The sequence below is a fragment of the Heterocephalus glaber genome, unplaced genomic scaffold, assembly GCF_053883595.1.
Source record: "Heterocephalus glaber isolate CG9 unplaced genomic scaffold, H.glaber_assembly_v1.0 deba00001140, whole genome shotgun sequence".
Lineage (NCBI taxonomy): Eukaryota > Metazoa > Chordata > Mammalia > Rodentia > Bathyergidae > Heterocephalus > Heterocephalus glaber.
Window position 1 is genome coordinate 2,209,326 of NW_028258200.1, and position 18,129 is coordinate 2,227,454.

At 37.4% G+C, this 18,129-nt stretch overlaps 1 protein-coding gene across 6 annotated transcripts in view; it reads right to left on the bottom strand.

Moving 5' to 3' along the window:
* The window catches only part of Ube2q2 (ubiquitin conjugating enzyme E2 Q2), a 55,316-nt gene that overhangs the window by 25,643 nt on the left and 11,544 nt on the right, over positions 1-18,129 (bottom strand). For all 6 annotated transcript variants that reach the window (XM_021250090.2, XM_021250088.2, XM_004872077.4 and 3 more), the window contains exons 3-6: positions 13,196-13,300; positions 6,221-6,277; positions 2,874-3,014; positions 1,006-1,090 (exon numbers count right to left, since the gene is read on the bottom strand). In XM_021250090.2, the coding sequence (XP_021105749.1) occupies positions 1,006-1,090; positions 2,874-3,014; positions 6,221-6,277; positions 13,196-13,300 (388 nt within the window). The remainder of the gene's footprint in view (positions 1-1,005; positions 1,091-2,873; positions 3,015-6,220; positions 6,278-13,195; positions 13,301-18,129) is intronic.

Genomic DNA, 18,129 nt, shown 5'->3' on the forward strand with positions numbered 1-18,129 from the left:
TTTAAGTAATTTGAATAATTTTTATTTGATGACTCTGAGAATTCCTGAATGATCATAATGCTATGTTCTCTAACAAATTAAGGCTTGGGGGCTGGGGATTTAGCTTAGTGGTTCCACCACCTGCCTCGCAAGTGCAAGGTCCCAAGTTCGATCCCCCGTACCAAAAACAAAACAAAACAAAAAAACAACAAATTAAGGCTTGGCTCTTTCTCTTATTTAGCACTCTAACAATATAAGATAAGTTTACCTCTAATTAGAGACACTCCACAGTATTTTAAGTCTCAGTAGATAAGAAAGAATACTTAAACTATAAAATAGCAAAAAACATTTTTTTAGGGCCAGGGATTTAGCTCAGTGGTTCTGCCACCTGCCTCACAAGCTCAAGGTCCCGAGTTCGATCTCCAGTAACAAAAAAAAAAAAAGAAAGAAAGAAAGAAAAAGAGACTGAAAAAACTTTTTCTAATTAACAATTTTTTAAATCCACCTAGTTTAAAAGTAATACCACAATTACCCTTTTAGGAGTTCATTATGTTGTGAAAAAAAGGGCAAAATAAAATCAATTTAACAATAGTTCTTTCTTTGTACAAGGAAATATATCAATCCTATTTACTTTTTTTGGGGGGGGGTACCGGGGATTGAACTCAGGACCTTCCATTTGCAAGGCAGGCGGTGGAACCACTGAACTAAATCCCCGGCCCCCCCAACCCTATTTACTTTTACAAAGCAGCATTACTCATGTTTTTGCCAGGAGATAAAAATTATGTAAGTTAAATATTAGGAAGGCAAAAAAAAATTCTGATACTGTATCTATAAAAACACTTAAAAAAACTTCAAACATCCTATTTTACCTCCTATAACTTCTGGAATTTGATTAAATTTAAGTTTCAACATCCTTAAAATGAAGTTAATAACCATTTCCAGTGCTGTCCAGTTACAAGAAAAGACATTATTTGAAAACATCAAAGAGCAGCAGAATGTAGACAGCAGGGACCCGGTGGTCCTTACCTGTTTTGTAACTCTGTGATCTGTATATGTCCCTGAGCTCTTTCATAAGTCTATCTGAAGCTTGCACAGACCCAGACACTGCACCCTGAAACAGAAAACCTGCTGTTTACAGGGTCTCCTAAGTCATTAAAGATTCAAAGTCTTTGAACCTGATATGAAGTTTACAAAAAGATTGTAAAAATGGATCACCACTCAGCATTTTAAGAAGTTGAAGAAGTTCAATTACCTGAAGGATTATGAAGTTTTAAGAGGAACATAAAAGTTGAGCAAGTATGGTTTTTTTACTGTTTATTGGAGGGGGAGGTGTCCAGCTAACATATCCAGACCATCATGGACTCTGTGATATTCTAGAATTCAGTATGAGTCTATTCAAAACTCTAACGTCTGAAAATACTAGAAGACCCTCACCACAGCACATTAACTGAAATAGTTCCATTAATGAGACTGAGCAAGAATGTTATACTGAAGGTCTAGTTTACATACTAAGAAACTGAAAAACATGTTTGCCTTCATGCAACTGGTTTCAGTTCTTGTCAGCCTATGTCTCATCCTAAGACTGAAAATGGAACTATTTTTGATCAGGTAAAATTAGAGATTTTAGGAGCTGCACTACACTGTGAGGGGAAAAAAATAGCCTACAAAGATATTTACTAGCTATATGACCTTGAACTGGTTTAAGCCCTAATTTCCCATCTACAAAATATGTAGAATATCTATTTTATACAGTGGCTACAAAGATTAAATGAAGGGCCGGGGATGTTGCTCAGTGGCACTGCGCCTGCCTGGCAAGCAAGCACAAGGTCCTGAGTTTGATCTCCGTACCATTTAAAAAAAAAAAAAGATTAAACAAAAAGGTCTAGAAAATACATATAAAATATTAAGCATTATGTTTATCATTTGAAAGTGTCTAATAATTTGTAGTTATTCTGACTATAACTCATACAAACTGGAGCTAATCAAAAGACAGCAAATACAGTAAAATATCAATTCAGGTATAACAAACTTATTTTAATCTTTCTTAAGATACTAGGTTAGCTACATTTTTTTTGGCTATATTAAAAAAAGACCTGCCAATTAAATTAATATATTAAGATTGAAGCAGAGAAAATAATGTGCTCTTGGCATTTACTCACAAAACAATACATTCCCTGGGTTTGTCCAAGACAAAGCATCTGGGGTCCTGGACTTGAGGGAGCTGACAAGTGGCTCCAGTAGAAGGCAGAAGTGTAAGTGAGGAGACAGCCAGAGTGGCATTAGATGTCTCCCTTCCCTGGGTATTGTTTATACATATGTATATAGTATATTTATACACATATTTCTATACACACATATACACACATTCTCATTTATCACAGCAGTCATCCAAAAGGTATGCAGTATCTGTCCACATTTAAAGCTGAGAAAAGAGAAGCCCCACAGTGTCTGTCACCAAACTGTTCCACATTCCTAGGTGCTGCACGTGACAATTATTAAGTCAAAGGAAAAAAGTGACTTTGGGTTTGGTCAGAGCAGTACAGACCCAAGGTCAACTTCACAGAGGAAAAAAATCTGAACAAACTTTGTAGGAGAGACTGGCTCTGAATATATGGATCCCACTGGGGGAGGTAAGTGAAGAATACAGCACTAACAGGCAGAAGCAGGAAAGAGGCAGTCGAGGGGAGCAGCAGGAGGGTCCCAGGACATGAAGAGATGGAGAGGGTAGAAAGTAGATGTCAACAGAGGAGAGGTACCTGGGGCAACAGCACATATGACTGAATCTACCACTGAGGCAGGGGTGTGAGAGGGGCAGCTGCAACAGGTGCCTGAGTGAACTGCCTAGTGTTACCCGATAGCTACTTAACCGCTTCTGGGTATTCAGACATACTCACGTTTAAATGGTCTTGCCTTTGAGTCTTCCTAATTTTCTCTAATATTGCCAAATTTTCTTTTTCAATTCCTTCATCCTCTGACTGTTTCCCACTAATAGGCTCTTCTTCCTTCATCTCATAGTGATCCAAGTCTTCTACATCCTACAAAAGGGAAAACATTAGCTTATTCAAGTTATTTTTCTTTAGCAGTTTCTCATGCCAAAAGTTAAATTATTCTAAACTGGAATAAAAAGGGAACAAGAAAGAGAGGATGGTGAATCCATTCTATGGGGAGGGGCAAAAACTCTCTATATTCAATTCAAAAGGTTCCCTCCTTCAACAGTCTATATTTTCTTTAAAAGCTAGACTCACAATAAGGCAGATTTAATAACTTAACAAAGTCAAAACTATTATCAGATATGCCATCTGTTAAGTCTCCCGTTATAAGGAACTTCTCAAACAACTTAGCAGCAGTTATCAAATACCTAAACTATTTATACTTTGTTCCAGAAACATGACTTCTAGTAAATGTGAGCACAAATATAGGCATGACAATGCCTATTTCATCCAGATAACCATAAAAGCAAACACAAAATCCGCACATGCAGAAAACAGCAAAACATTTAATTCAACAGAATACTAGGAGGCCATTATAATATCAACAGAGCATAAGTATTTTCTTCTCTATCAATAAAAACTTCAAAATAAAAAATAGAAAATGAAATATACAGACTCTCAATTACGCCAAAATAATTGCATCAAAGAAGAAAGACTAGCTGGGTGTGGTGGCACACGCCTGAAATCTCAGCACTTGGAAAGCTGAGGCAGGAGCAACACCAGAGTCCAAGGCCAGCCTGGGCTACACAGTGAGTTCAAGGACAGCCTGAACTACCTAGTGAGGCCCTATCAAATAAAACTAAAAAAAAGATTTATTGTATAACTGTTCTGTCTGGAGACCTATGTTTAGTGCTTTCCAAGTTTTCTGTGGTAAATATTGATTGACTTTTATAATTAGGAAAAGGTTAGAAAAAATTTGAATAATATCCCTACACCAACATCTTTACCGTATCATCATATATAAATCGACACGGAATTTTAGAATCTTAACTTTTTCAAGTCTCTTACTTCTCTCTACTTCAATTGCCAAAATCTCTAAAGGAGTACTTTATTATCTCCATTTTTCAAAGCAGACTAATTCGATGTGATTTCTAGACCAGGCTAAGGACCGCCTTCTCCCTGACTCAGCAGTCTCTCTTCGGGTGCCATTTCCTCGGCCTTGTCACATTGTTTTCTGCTGGCGAGTGCCTTTCAGCCCCGGTCTTCCTGGCCACCCTGTTTCCTTCAAGGAATGCCCTTGGCCAGAGTCTGTTTCCCCTCCATCTTCACCCTCAGTCATGTTCCCCTTCACAAAACTCCACTTGAAGCCTAATCCACATATTCCTAAATAGTTGATCATTACCTTTCTAAAACAATATTCTTAGTACACCATTCTGCCTTCACTGACACTGACTGGAAATGTCTGTCTCTAATTCCAAACTTTTAACCATCTGCCCTTTCTAGCCAACCTTGTTTTCCATGACTCCTACACCTCATGTTCCTCTACCACAGGGACAGCACCCAGTGCACCAACACACACCATGCCCAAGACTGCTGGGGCCTTCTCCACATTATTTTTGCAACCTGGAGCACCTTTTTACCCACCGCAATCAGCCATCTCCAAAGTCAGGTTTCCAATTGTTCTAGGGCACCCTAAATGTTGCTATCCCTTGTTTGTTGTGAGAAAAAAGGAAAGATATGTGAACTTTGAGTATAATGTCTGTTTCACTATACAGCAGGCCCATGGAAAAGGGTTAATAATACATGAATACAAACTGTCTACCCTAAATGTCATTCTAAGGGGACAATTATAAAAATTATTTTATTCCCAGATTCACCAAATAAGCATACTACTGCTTCTTTAGTTGAGGCATTCTGAAATATATTGGATTAAAATATTTTATTTTATTTTTTAATTTTTTTTTTTTTGGTACCAGGTATCGAACTCAGGACCTTGCACTTGCAAGGCAGGCGTGGTGCCACTGAGCTAAGTCCCCGGCCCAGATTAAAATATTTTAAATAAAGAAAAAGCCTCAATTAGTAAGATCCAAAACAGAAAAAAAATGCTTTATAATTAAGATCTTTTGCCACGCATAATTATGCATGGTTATGCATGGCTATAATCCCAGCACTTGAGAGGCTGAGGCAGGAGTATGGCTGTGAGTTCAAGGGCAGCGTGGGCTACATAGTTCAAGGCCAGCCTGAACTACGCAGTGAGACCCTGTCTCAAAACACAAACAAACAAAAAATGAAGACCTTTAATCTGGCAACACAGAAACAGATCTCCCTTCTCAAGTTTTCATTTAAATGCAAAGCTTCAGAGCCTGGAAAGCTCTGAAGCTGTACCAATGACAGCTAACTCCACGTCAGCAGAATCTGTTCTGCTAAGCTTGCTGTGATCTAGATGCGCCTTCTCCAAACTTAGGTGTTGTCACATGACAATACTGAGAGGTGGACCATGAAGAGGCCATTGGGCCAGAGGGCTCCTCTTAGAAATGAGATTAAGGTGCTTGTGAGAGGCTCCCAATAGCCTCTGGCTACCTTGCTCTATTGTCCCTTAGAAAGCCTTCAATTCAAAAGATACCAATGAGAGCATCTTGATCTTGGATTTCCGAGCCTTCAGAACTGGGAAGGGAAATTTTTTTCAGAACTGGGAATTGAACTCAGGCTGAGGCATGCTAGGTAAGCACTATGCTACTGAGTTAGTTTACCAGCCCTTTCTTGAATTTTTGACTGTGAGACAGGGTTTTGTCACTGGATGGCCACAGACAGACCTACAGTCCTTCTGTCTCAGCTTCCCAGCTAGCTGGTATTACAAGCATGAGCCACTATGCCTGGCTTAACTTTCTGTTCTTTATAAATTACCTAGTCAAGTATTCTAATTTCAGCAGCATAAAACAAAATAAATTACTTAGATGGTTTTTTAAGAAGAGACAAATACAGAACTTTTTAAACTTAGTAGTTCTTCCTAAAAATAACCAAATATAAGTTAAATACTGATTACTATTAAATGCAAATATAACTTTAGTGCCAATTGTTAAAAAGCTCTTAATTTCTGGGAGATCAAATTAAAGGAATTCAGATAAAATTATTTGTTCAAAAGTCCATCAATAATTAAAAGGTAAAGCCAGTATTCAGAAATTATATTTCATTCCAAATACCATGTGTTTTTCATTATTCTACATTAACATTAATTTTAAAAGATCAGTGAATTATTACAATGTTCAAAAACACAGCTATCTATAAAATGTTACTGTTACATAAATACCTACTTCAGCCATCTCATCCTCTTCCTCCTCTTCTGAAGTCATTTCTTCTGTTGTCCCATTCTGAAACGGAGAGCAACTTGCTAGGGTTCCACAGAACAAATGTGCACACGCTGAGTACACAGAGGAGCGGGGACACAGCTTGCGAGATAAACTGTCGATCATCTGTTACCACTCTTCCACTCACAGTGAGCTTGTTAAAATTAAAACATTCACTTCCAAATCCAGATTTCATTTGACAAATAATATCTATCAGCTTTTTAAAAAGTTAAGGTTTTTTTGTTTTTGTTTTTTTTTGGTACTGGGGATCGAACTTGGGTCCTTGTGCTTGCAAGGCAGGCAGCGGAACCACTGAGCTAAATCCCTGGCCCTAAAATGTTAAATTTTTAACAATTCAACTTAAGAGATGACTTAGGAACAAAAGTAATCAGTCAAATACAAAGCAAAACTGGAAAAAATGTTTTAAACACAATTTTCTTTATAATAAATATTCTAAGCTATTGATTCATTAAATATCTACCTTTTTAACTTGAAAAGCCTGAATCTTTATATAAATTCAACTGTCTTACATGTGAAAAGGTCAGGTATGTTTTAAGGGAACAGGCACTTCATAAAAACTAAAAATTAAAAAATTATCACATGTAAGAACCAATGTTTGGGCCGAGGATTAAGTTCAGTGGTTCTACTGACTGCCTCACAAGCACAAGGTCCCAAGTTCGATCCCTGGTACCATGTTATTTACTACAGAACACTTCTCTGTAAGACATAACTTACTGCTCATTCACAACTGAATCTGATGGGATTTGAGGAAGTACCTTTATGTCCAGTTTTGGCAGATTTCAAAAGGCCAAGTTTGCTGGGCCCAAGCACAGTTCAGAAACGCATCTTTAACCATAAAAGTGGGCTGAGGTAGGACCCAGAATATCTAAGAGAAACTAGGATCCAGAGATCACAGCAGACAAAGATCTCAGCAGTATCTTAGAGCCTCCTGAGTGTGCAATTCTTTTTTTTTTTTTTTTTTTTGGTACCGAGGATGGAACTTGGGTCCTCGCGCTTGCAAGGCAGGTGGCAGAACCACTGAGCTAAATCCCCGGCCCCTGAGTGTGCAATTCTTAAGAGAAGAAAATCATTGTCTCAGAGGATATAACTATAACTCTTCTAGATTGGTCACCTAGAAATTTTCATAAAGGGCACACACACCCATGCAGAATATACTTGTATTTGTCTTAAATCTGCATCTTCTTAGATATTTATTATTTGTTTCCTAGAAACTAAATGAGAAAAGGAACTAAGGAGAAGCTCCCAAAATGTTGAAATTCACCCTTTCTTCATTTCCCTAAATTATATTTCCAAGCCAGACTGTTTCCGGTATCTAAAGAACACACCTAGCTTAAAAGTCCCAAATCCCCAGTGTGGGCTCATCAGGACTCAGACAGCATCTTTAAAATGCTGATTTCAGAACTCACCCCAGAAAATCTTTTCAATAGCTCTTTGAGGTAATTCTGACATGTAGCCTAATCTGTGACCAAACTAGTCCCTGTCTTTCACTTTACAAATGAAAAAAAACCCAAACTGAGCAAACTACCTTCCCCCCTCAAAAGATGAGTAATTTAACCAAAACACAGAGCCAGTGAGGGTTGTGAAATCCTAAGATGAGCTTCAAGATGTGGCCTGGCCTTTTCAAAACCCCACTGATGAGACAGAAGAATTTTATGAGAAAGGATAAATTCACTGCTGAACTAGAAAAACAACAAACACAAGAAGGGTACAATTGGTGAAACAAAACTATGTGGCAGAAGACAAAGCAGACGCGAGCAGGCTTCTGGTCTTCAGAAAGCCACGTTGGATCCAGAGAATGGTGAGGACTGATGGAGAGGTAGGAGGATGACTTCTCAGATGGATCATTCTTTGCTGCACTTATCCCAAATTCAATTGGTAAGGATCACTCTCTTCTAAAGGAAGCCTACCTTGACAGCCTTTTACTATAGGACCAGAACCAGTGAGAAAAGAGAACATTTTAAATAGAACCCAACACAGCAGCAAATCTCTCCACAGACTGTCTTTTCCTCTTCCTCAGGAGTTGGAAGCCCCACCTGCCAGCTCCTCTCCATCTGCAGGCCAGGTCTGAAAACCCATGGGGAAGGGCACGGCAAAGCCCCCATGGTAGAAGCCCATACACAACTGTGTCACATTAACAAATAAGCAGACAACCAAACACAGCTGAAGAAAACTGACAATCTGAAAGGTATGCATCAAGCCAAACTGAGTGAAGGAAATAAATCAATTTAAAAATCTAACTGGAGGGCCAGGGATTTAGCTCAGTGGTTCTACTACCTGCTTCGCAAGCACAAGGTCCTGAGTTCGATCTCCAGTACCAAAAAAAAAAAAAAAAAAAAAAAAAATCTAACTGGAATCTTTAGAAGTAATTGAGAACCTACTGCATCCACAAAATAATAGATTACTTCATGAAGGACAAGACAGTTCTAGGAAACAAAAAGCAGGATTTTAAGAAGAGAGACAGGCTAGAAAAATTTAGTAAAAGGGCCAGAGAGCATGAAGACTTGATTGAACAAAGCATTTATGATTAAGACCAAATTGTGACATTCACTTGGAATGTGGAGGGAAAAAAAAGAGGGGAAAAACAGAAGAGTTGGAAATTAGAGAACAGTTAATGAACATGGATGATAAGAACATAAGAGATCTAATATTCATTCAGAGGATTCAGGGGAAGGAATAAAAGAGAAAAATGTTGCCAAGCTAAAAAAGATTACAAAACAGTATGTGGTTCTGGATGCCTCAAGGGGACATGGAAAGGTAAAACCCAGACTTCACAGTTATACAGAAAACCATACCAACCTTCAGACAGGAAAGAGAGAATATATAGAAAGACGCAAGAATCGGGCATCAGACATTCTATCTCTAACAGCAGATACCAGAGATAAATGTGTAAAGAACTGGGAGAAGATCCAATTGTGAACTGAGAATTCTTTTTTAGCTCCATCAAGACAAAAGCTGTATCTGTGTCTGTTCACCATTGGGTCCTCCACACCAACAGACTGCTATATATGGAATTAGACATTGGTTAAATGATAAAAACAGCAAGTACTCAAGCATCACTCTCCACACATACTGTATACATCCCCACAAACAAAGGCATTATAGGAAAAAAAAAACCAAACAAGAGAATATTACTCAAGGATGTACGTGGGGGATGGTGGGGAGGGGCACATGGTAAGAGAAACAGCAATAAGCAAAACCAGCAGTAGCACCAACAGGCGCTTCAAGCTAACTGCTGATCATGCAGTCTGAGAGGGCACACTCATATTCTCTGACAATACTGACAGACAAACAGGTAGTCCAAAAGTCACTTGAGAATTTAAAAAGTTCTTAAGAGCTGAGTGTAGTGGTGCAAGTCTATAATTCCAGCACTCGGGAGGCTGAGGCAGGAGAATCAAAGCAAGTTCCAGGCCAGCCCTGGCTACAAGTGAGACCCTGTCTCAACCCCCACCCCCCAAAAAAACCTTTCTCTACATAATTCTTAAAGAAGAAGTGGACCCTCATCCCCTAATAAATCAACTCCTAAGGAAATGTCCCAGAAATGCCTATAAAAGGGATATCAAGAGATAAAACATGAAGAGTCATAGTATCACTCTTCTTAATACATAAATCCTGGGAACAACTCAAATGTCTATGAATAGTTGAAAGGATAAATGTTACCTTATATAGTCACAGGTTGGGTGTAGCTCAGTGGTAGGGTACTTGCCTAGAGTGTGTCAGGTCCTGGGTTTGATCCCCAGCACCACCAAAAGAAAAAAGTTATGGTATACTCCAACAATGGGATAAGTAGAGCAATGTAAAAAGAACATGATATGGGGCCAGGAATTTAGCTCAGTGGTGTTGTCACCTGCTTTGCAAGTGCAAGGTTCAGAGTTCGATCCCTGGTAGCAAAAAAAAAAAGAACATGATATGAATGAATTTACATATAATGTTGAGCAAAATAAAGGTATGAAAGAATACCTATCACATAACAAATGAAGCTCAAAAACAGGCAACATTAAACTCTAATTAAATGAGAATGCATACAAGAGTGCTAAAACAAGAGAAAATTAAGGAAAAGACTGCTACACGGGAAAGGGTGCCCTAATGATCTGAGGAGAATCTGTGGAGGTTTCTGGTGTGCTGTCAGCATCCTATTTCTTCTCCCGGGTGGTGGGAGGTAGTGGTTCCCAGACAGTCACTGTAACCATGTGTTTTGCTAAGCTCACATACAAACTTTCCATATGTGTTATATTTACAATAAAGTTTTAATGAAAGTAATGCAAAGATGGAAAAAACTACTTACGATATACATTCTGTTCAAAAATATAAAATTTTCAACTTGCAATGAAGTCAAACAGCACTCAAATAAACATAGACCTTTATATATGTTTATTTAAAAAGAAATTAATGTCATATTGATCTACTAAAGGAGAAAAAGCAAAACAAAAGGGCGGAAACAACTAAGATAAAGGCAAAAACTGAGAAAATAAAACACTACATTTAAAAAATAAAACTAAGAGCTGATTCTTTCAACAGACCACTACATTAAAGTAGTCAAGCCTCTAACAAATAATCAAGATAAAGAAACAATTTTAGATTTGGATCAGACTTGAGTCTATTTAAGCCAAGGTTTCTGTACCTTAGCAATACTGATGGGCCAGACACTTCTGAGCTTTGGAAGGTTCTGTTCACTTCAGGATTTTCAATAACATCCCATCCATGAAACATCCACAGCATCCCTCTCCCATGGCCAGCTCTGACAGCCAAAACGGGCTCCACATAGTTCCAAATGTTCTATGGGAGACAAAACTGCCTCTGGCTGAAAATTACTGGTTTTAATTGTCCTAGATCCTAAAAAAAGATGTAAAGCTTCTCAAGCCATGACCCTGACAAACATAAAAAAACCCAAGAGGCTACAAGTAAATAAAACTATACTACAATCCACTTAGAGTAGAAGTAAAAATGCAAAATAAAATATCATATCCATTCTAAATGATTCAAAATTAGGACTGTCATGTAACTGACATTATGTGATATCCCTAAACAGAACTGCATCACAATCATGAAAACAATGTGGACCTACATGTATTCTGTCCAGGACATACTGTGAAGTGAAAAGCATAAGTTGTAGACATCTACAGAAGGAAAACTGAACACAGAATGTGTATTTCTCATTTTCTCTCCTCTCTGAGGTTCTGCTAAAGTTACAGTGAAGAATACACACACACTGTATAAACATATAATAATAATAATAAAGAAATAAGGGTACCTACAGAAAAGAGAATTTTCCTATACTAGAAGATAACAGTGAATAGAGGAATGGTAATTAGTGAAGTCACAGGTAGAGGACACTGATCATGAGGAGGCCAATTTGTCCCACCGCACCCTGGAGGGGGCTCCAGACTGAGACCCTGGGTACACTGGACAGGTACATGAAGGGATGGGCACAACTGACAACCAGAGATGAACAAAAGCCACGGGACACACTGCCCAGCCCTAAAACATTGTTTCCCAGCCCCTTAAGCAGAACCCAGACAGACACATCCAACTCAAGCAAAATGTATTCTAAGATATCATCTCCAGAAAAACTAAATAGTTCCAGCCATCATTTATTCCTGCTGGGATATAAAGAAGCAGGGGTAACAGCTGGGAGTCAGCATAAAATCCCCCAAAAAGCTATCAGTTGACAATACTGGCCACAAGGAACTCCAAATTAGTCACTCAGTACTTCTTGACGAGAGTGAATAAAAGAGGAAGGGTATATAAAAAGAAGAAAAATATGAATGAGCAGCACAGAAAACACAGCTATTTAATTAATTCAGTCCTCACAGCTCCCCAAAAACAGAGGTACTACTACCGTTATTTCCTCTATTTTCCAATAGGAAATGATGCACAGAATGAGGACATGATCAGCCTGAAGATAAAAGCTAATAAGCAGCAGAACCAAGATGCAAACCCACTGTGGTCTGGCTCCCAAACCTAAAGTCTGGTCTGTATTACAATATCTCACAACTGAGGAAATATACCATTCCTTCATGCTCCCATGGGCTTTTACTTGAGGATGTACTCAAGCAATATGAGAAGGCTAAGCCAAGTACTGCCCCGTGAGAGCCAGTACAAAGGAGGTCTGCCCAAGTAGAGCAGATGAGAAAAACCCCAAGGTGACAGCTGCAGCGCAAAGGTCACGAGACAAGGATCGCAGAAAGGGATTAAACATAACTTTTTTTACACTAAGAATTATTAAGTATAAAGACACATAGAAAAACAAAAGGCTATATAGGAAAGGAAATATAACAGAAAAACCTGGCTCTACCCTGCAAAGTCCTGGTGACAAACCAGTGATAATTCATATAACTAAACATAAAGTTTTAGGAGAGGTAAGTCTTGGTATAAGAGCTAAATCCTCACTTACAAGAGTAAAAGCTAAGTACATAAACCTACAAGGTAGTGGACCCTACTGGAAATTCACATGGCCTACTAGAATTGATAGCATTTGGGTCAGGCCTTAAGATTCTGGCACCCAGGTGAAGGTATCTGAATAAACAAAGTCAACAGTCCAAGGTGCAGTGACTGTTTACAGAAACCAGAAATATTAACAAAAACAAAACAGTGGGGCAGGAGAGCAGTTGTTTGCCTATTACAGTACATACAAGCACCTCCCAAGAATGAAAGGTTAATTTTAGTATCTAAAATAAGCAATCCAATAGAAACACAAAAAAATTAGCTTCTACATAAGTTGTATAATAATAAAAAGAACAGGCCCGGGGATTTAGCTCAGTGGTTTCACCGCCTGTTGCGCAAGCACAAGGACCCAAGTTCAATCCCCTGTACCTAAATAAATAAATAAATAAATAAATAAATAAATAGAACAAGCGTCCTAGTTTTACTTTTCACTGAGACAACTTATTTCAGCTCTTGAACACTGGAGAATTTTTACTTTACCTGACCCGTGGGTAGTGGCTGATCTAGCATCTCAACATCCAGGTGCTTAGGGAGGTTATACAATCTGCAGAGTTCACATATCAACCACTTCAGTTGCTGACGAAGCTACAAAACACATTTCAGTAAATAAGCATTATGTTAAAGAGCCCTTAGAAGACATGAATAATACAACTACTGCAATCAATCCAGAAGGAAATGAAAAAGTTTGTTATTGCTCAACTGCAGTCTAGGAATAGCATCATGCTCTCAAATATTTTAAGTGCTGCTAGTACAAGAAAGTTACCATGGGGAATAAAAGTTGCTATGGCTTAGGTACAATCCCTACAACAGCTATGTAGCAGAATGACAGCAACAGAAAGGCAGAGGAAAAAGTTCCAGACATTGTCTAATTTCTACTAGTTAACTTCTTTTCTTAGAAACTTACAACTTCAGATAAGAGATGATTATTGCATTTAATAAGGCTATAAAAAATAGGAAATGCTTTTGTATATAGATTATAAAATTACATATGTTACATTCAGATTCATTTAAAAGTATAGAGGGAAATGTGATCTAGTAGACACTCTTGGAATATAGATGACCTTGGCTATGGTATCTAACTTCCTGAACTTGAGTCCCCTTATCTGTAAAACAAATTAAAACTTTTTCAGAATGGTAAAGACTAAATGAAACTTTCTGTGAAAACACTTGGTGCTTAATTTAATGCAAGGGCAGGAACAGGGGAATTTCACTGGGAAAACTGACAAGATTAGCTCCTTAAATTCCATTTTTAAAGCCAGATTATTTTGTAAGTACCTTTGCTTTAAGGAAGGTAATCATGGATACAAATATGTTTTTCATTGTTTAAAAATTTTTTAATACATAAGTTTAACAATTACAGTTAAGAATGGGCAACACTTAGTAGACACATTTGGGAGCTAACAAGGCAACTTCACTTGGTCAGAAACAGTTTTCTGTATGTGTCTGACCAGAAAAAGGGTTGAAGCAAGTTTGTGAGGGACTAAGAAAACAGGCACAAGATTAAAATGGGTTAAACCAAGCAAAGAACAGGCTTTCCAAAGTGAACGGTAAATTAGAATCAAACAAAATCCTCCCACTCAAAAGGAAGCAAAAGCCCCACTGTGGCTGGTTATCTCTCTGATAAGCTCTTTCATGGTAAATACAAAGGAAGGTGAGGTGGGGGATCAGAACTTGACCCTGGACACTCAGAACCTTAGCACAGGAGAAGCTGCAGGAGTACTGGGGAAGAAGCAGTGTGTGCAGGAGTCAGGCTATGCAACAAGGAAAACAGGGCAGTACATCGGCTAAGAATTTCATTTTATCCATTCCTCCTCCCAAAAAAGTGTTTGAAAGATGGAAAAAGAAACTAAGATCTTAGGGAGGATTTAAGAAATATTCAGAAGGTGGATGGACAGGTCCTCAAAATCTACTAGACTGTTCTGGGGGTGTGGGCAACAGAAGTATAAAGAATAACTCTTAAGATAGTTCCTAGGTGCAGGCATAAGTAACCAGTTTCATTATTTTCTTTTGTCCCCTCACAATCATGAAGAGAATGATTAAGGGAACACATGATAGGCCAGTGGAGTGCTCAGAGGTACGAGTACAACCTGACATGTGGTCATTTTAAACACCATGGCACATCCAAGTGAGATTCTCTGAATATATATGATATACAGATACATGTAGGCCTGGACTACAGGTCATGACCTAAGTAATGAGAATAGAAGAGAATGGAAATAGAGGAGGCACACACCAAGGAAGAATTCAGGAGACCAAGGTAAGGTAATAGATAAAAGCAAGAGACAGTTGTCTCACAGAAGTCCTCAGTGGAGTATCAGTTCCCACAGGATACAGACATGCCTTGTCTTTTTGCACTCACCATTCAACAGACAGCCTCCCAAAGAAACCAATCAAGATTTTTTAAAAAAATAATTATCGGGCTGGGGATTTAGCTTAGTGGTTCCGCCACCTGCCTCACAAACTCAAGGTCCCGAGTTCGATCCCCGGTACCAACAAACAAAAACCAAAAAAAAACCAAAAACAAAACACCAAAAAAAAAAAATTATCTGTGTTCCATTAACAGCTTCCTGTATTCATAGAAAAAATAAGATTTTCACAACACTGTATATAAAAGGGGCCAACTGCATACAGTGTTCTATGCCTTGCTTTTTCACTTAGTGTATCTTGGAACTTCCTACATTGCTCTTATGGAAAGATTGGCTGCATTCTTTTTAACTACAACAGAATATTCTATCATATAACTATACATCCTAATTTATATTTAACCAACTCTTCATTGATGGATACTAAATCATAAATTTTGAATGAAAGAATATTTCACCAAGGAAACAAAAACTATCACCAGGATCAAAATGTTGCAGAGGGGTCAATTTGGGCACTAAAAAAGAAACCCTGGATTAGAAAACCAGGATATAAATTTTTATGAAACAATGAAGGCAGAATCTAGATCATAATGAGTCAAGGAATTATACATTTAAAAAAAAAACCTCACAGCGTACTGCCTCTAGAAAGTAGGCTATGAGAAACTGGCAGAAAGTATAAAAAAAGAATGAAAGGCAAGCTGGTTTTTCTTCATGCAAAAATACTATTTTTATAAAATTAGGCCTGATTTTATGTCCTATTTGAGTATTTTTCCATGTAACATTTAGACAATGAAAAATAACTCCACATATTTCTGCTATTAAAAAGGGGAATCACTGGGTCTTCAGAAGCTTTTAAAACAGGCAGCAGTAACAGGCTATGTCTATCATTCTTTCCCATCTGCTGGACATGTGAACATGTTTCGGTCTAACTTTTAATTTTTACCTCTTACCTTTATGACTCTCCATACTAGCCTTAATGCCTAAAATATCTTCAAACTGATGTTCTTCTGGTCTTAATTTTTTTTTTTTTGTACCAGGGATCGAACTCAGGACCTTGTGCTTGTGAGGTAGGCGAGGCACCACTGAGCTAAATCCTCGGCCCCTTCTGTTCTTAATTCTAAGAACAAATGTGTTTAAACCATCTATAATTCATTTTGATAAAAATCTTAAGTTAAACACTCTTCCTCAAGTGGTCAATTCTCTCTAAACTATAGAATAATCTGTCCTATCTTTTTTGAGTTAAAATACGACCTTTAGTTTAAATTCTCATTTGCATGACTATTTCCAGTTTCTATTGCCTTTATTTGTCTTGTCTAGGGTCAGTACACAAAATTTTATTTAATATCTGGTTGGGAAAGCCTCTTATTACCTTCTAAAATTTTTTATTTTTTGTTATTTGTTCTTCTAAACAAACTTTATGGAGTCATTCTGTTAAGTTCCAAAAATAAATCTGCAGGGATTTTTACTGCATTGCATTAGATTTATAGATGAATATGGAGACATGGAGATAACTGACATAGTTATAACACAGGAGTCTGCTCATCTAGGAATATACTATCCAAGTCTTTTATTATACACTACAAAATTTTGTAGTTTTCTTGATACAAGCCCTGAACACCTAAGTTTATTTCTACATGTTTATTTTCTGTTGTAATTGCTAACAAGAGCTGAAATTTGGGAACACTACTGGTTTTTATATAATAGATTTTAACCAGTTGTCTTAAAAATTGGGGTTTTTTCACTTGGTTTTTAATTTTGGGTTTTGTTTTTTTGTTGTTTTTTTTTGGTTTTTGGCAAACAATCATATCCTCTGGAAATAATGATTGTTATTTTTCTGTAAGGTCTTTATGACACTATGGGAAAATATAATGATAATATTTAAAAGGATGTAAGACATAGAATAAATATGACCTCAACTAGTTTAACATGTGTTAAACATGTATTTTGTTATTTTGCTAACAAAAAAAATGGTAAAAATAATCATGTCAATAATGGTTACATTAGGTAAAGAAACTATGTGAGATTTTAATTTCCTTTTTTTCTGGCTTGTATATATTTTACTGGTTTTCTCACAATGGACACTTAGGAGTTCATATTTAAAGAAAAAAAGCTTTTACATTTTTGTAAAATGGAAAAATTATTTTTCTTTACACAGTAATTGCTACTTCTCTCCAGTTTCCCATTCCAGTTTTAATTACCCTGTGTCAATCATGGTTCAAAAAATGTTAAAGGGAAAATTTCAGAAGGAAACAATTCATAAGTTTTAAATAACTTTTATTACAGTATACTGTTATAATTGTTCTACTTTATTGTTGTTACCAATATTTCACTTTTTTTTTTCTTTTTTTTCCTGTACTGGGGATCAAACTCAGGACCTTGCCCTTGTGAGTCAGGCTCAGCGCCACTGAGCTAAATCCCTGGCCCTATCAATATTTTACTGTACCTAATGCATAAATTAATTATCATACATATGTTAAGTTAGGGAAAAACAGCACATATAGGTTTCAGTACTATCCACAGATTCAGGTACCCACTGGGAGTTTTGGATGTATCATCCATAGATAAGGAGGGACTACTATATATTAAAAAGCAAAACAGCCAGGGATTTAGCTCAGTGGTTTCGCTGCCTGCTGTGCAAGTGCAAGGACCCAAGTTCAATCCCTGTACCAAAAAAAAAAAAAAACCCCAAAAAGCAAAACAAACTTTCCATTTGAATACCTTTGGCTTTTACTGCATATTTATAGGCCCTTGACAGAAAAAGCAACTCCATAACTAGTACTGGTATCATTCTATCATTATTCTCCTTCACATCTATATTGGTCTTTTTCTCTTTTTCTATTTCCCATCTTGGCTAGTGCTCACTATCAAAAATGCCTGCTTGGCCTAATGGTTAGAATGCAGGGAAGAGAGACTCCTATAGTTCCTATTCTACAGCAAGGCTACTCCTGTGAGAAATAACAAAAGAAAAACAGGTAATAAATAGAACTTGAAGAACTTACAAAAACAAAAACCAACCCTGTCTTTAACCTCTCAAGATTAATCATGCTTTTA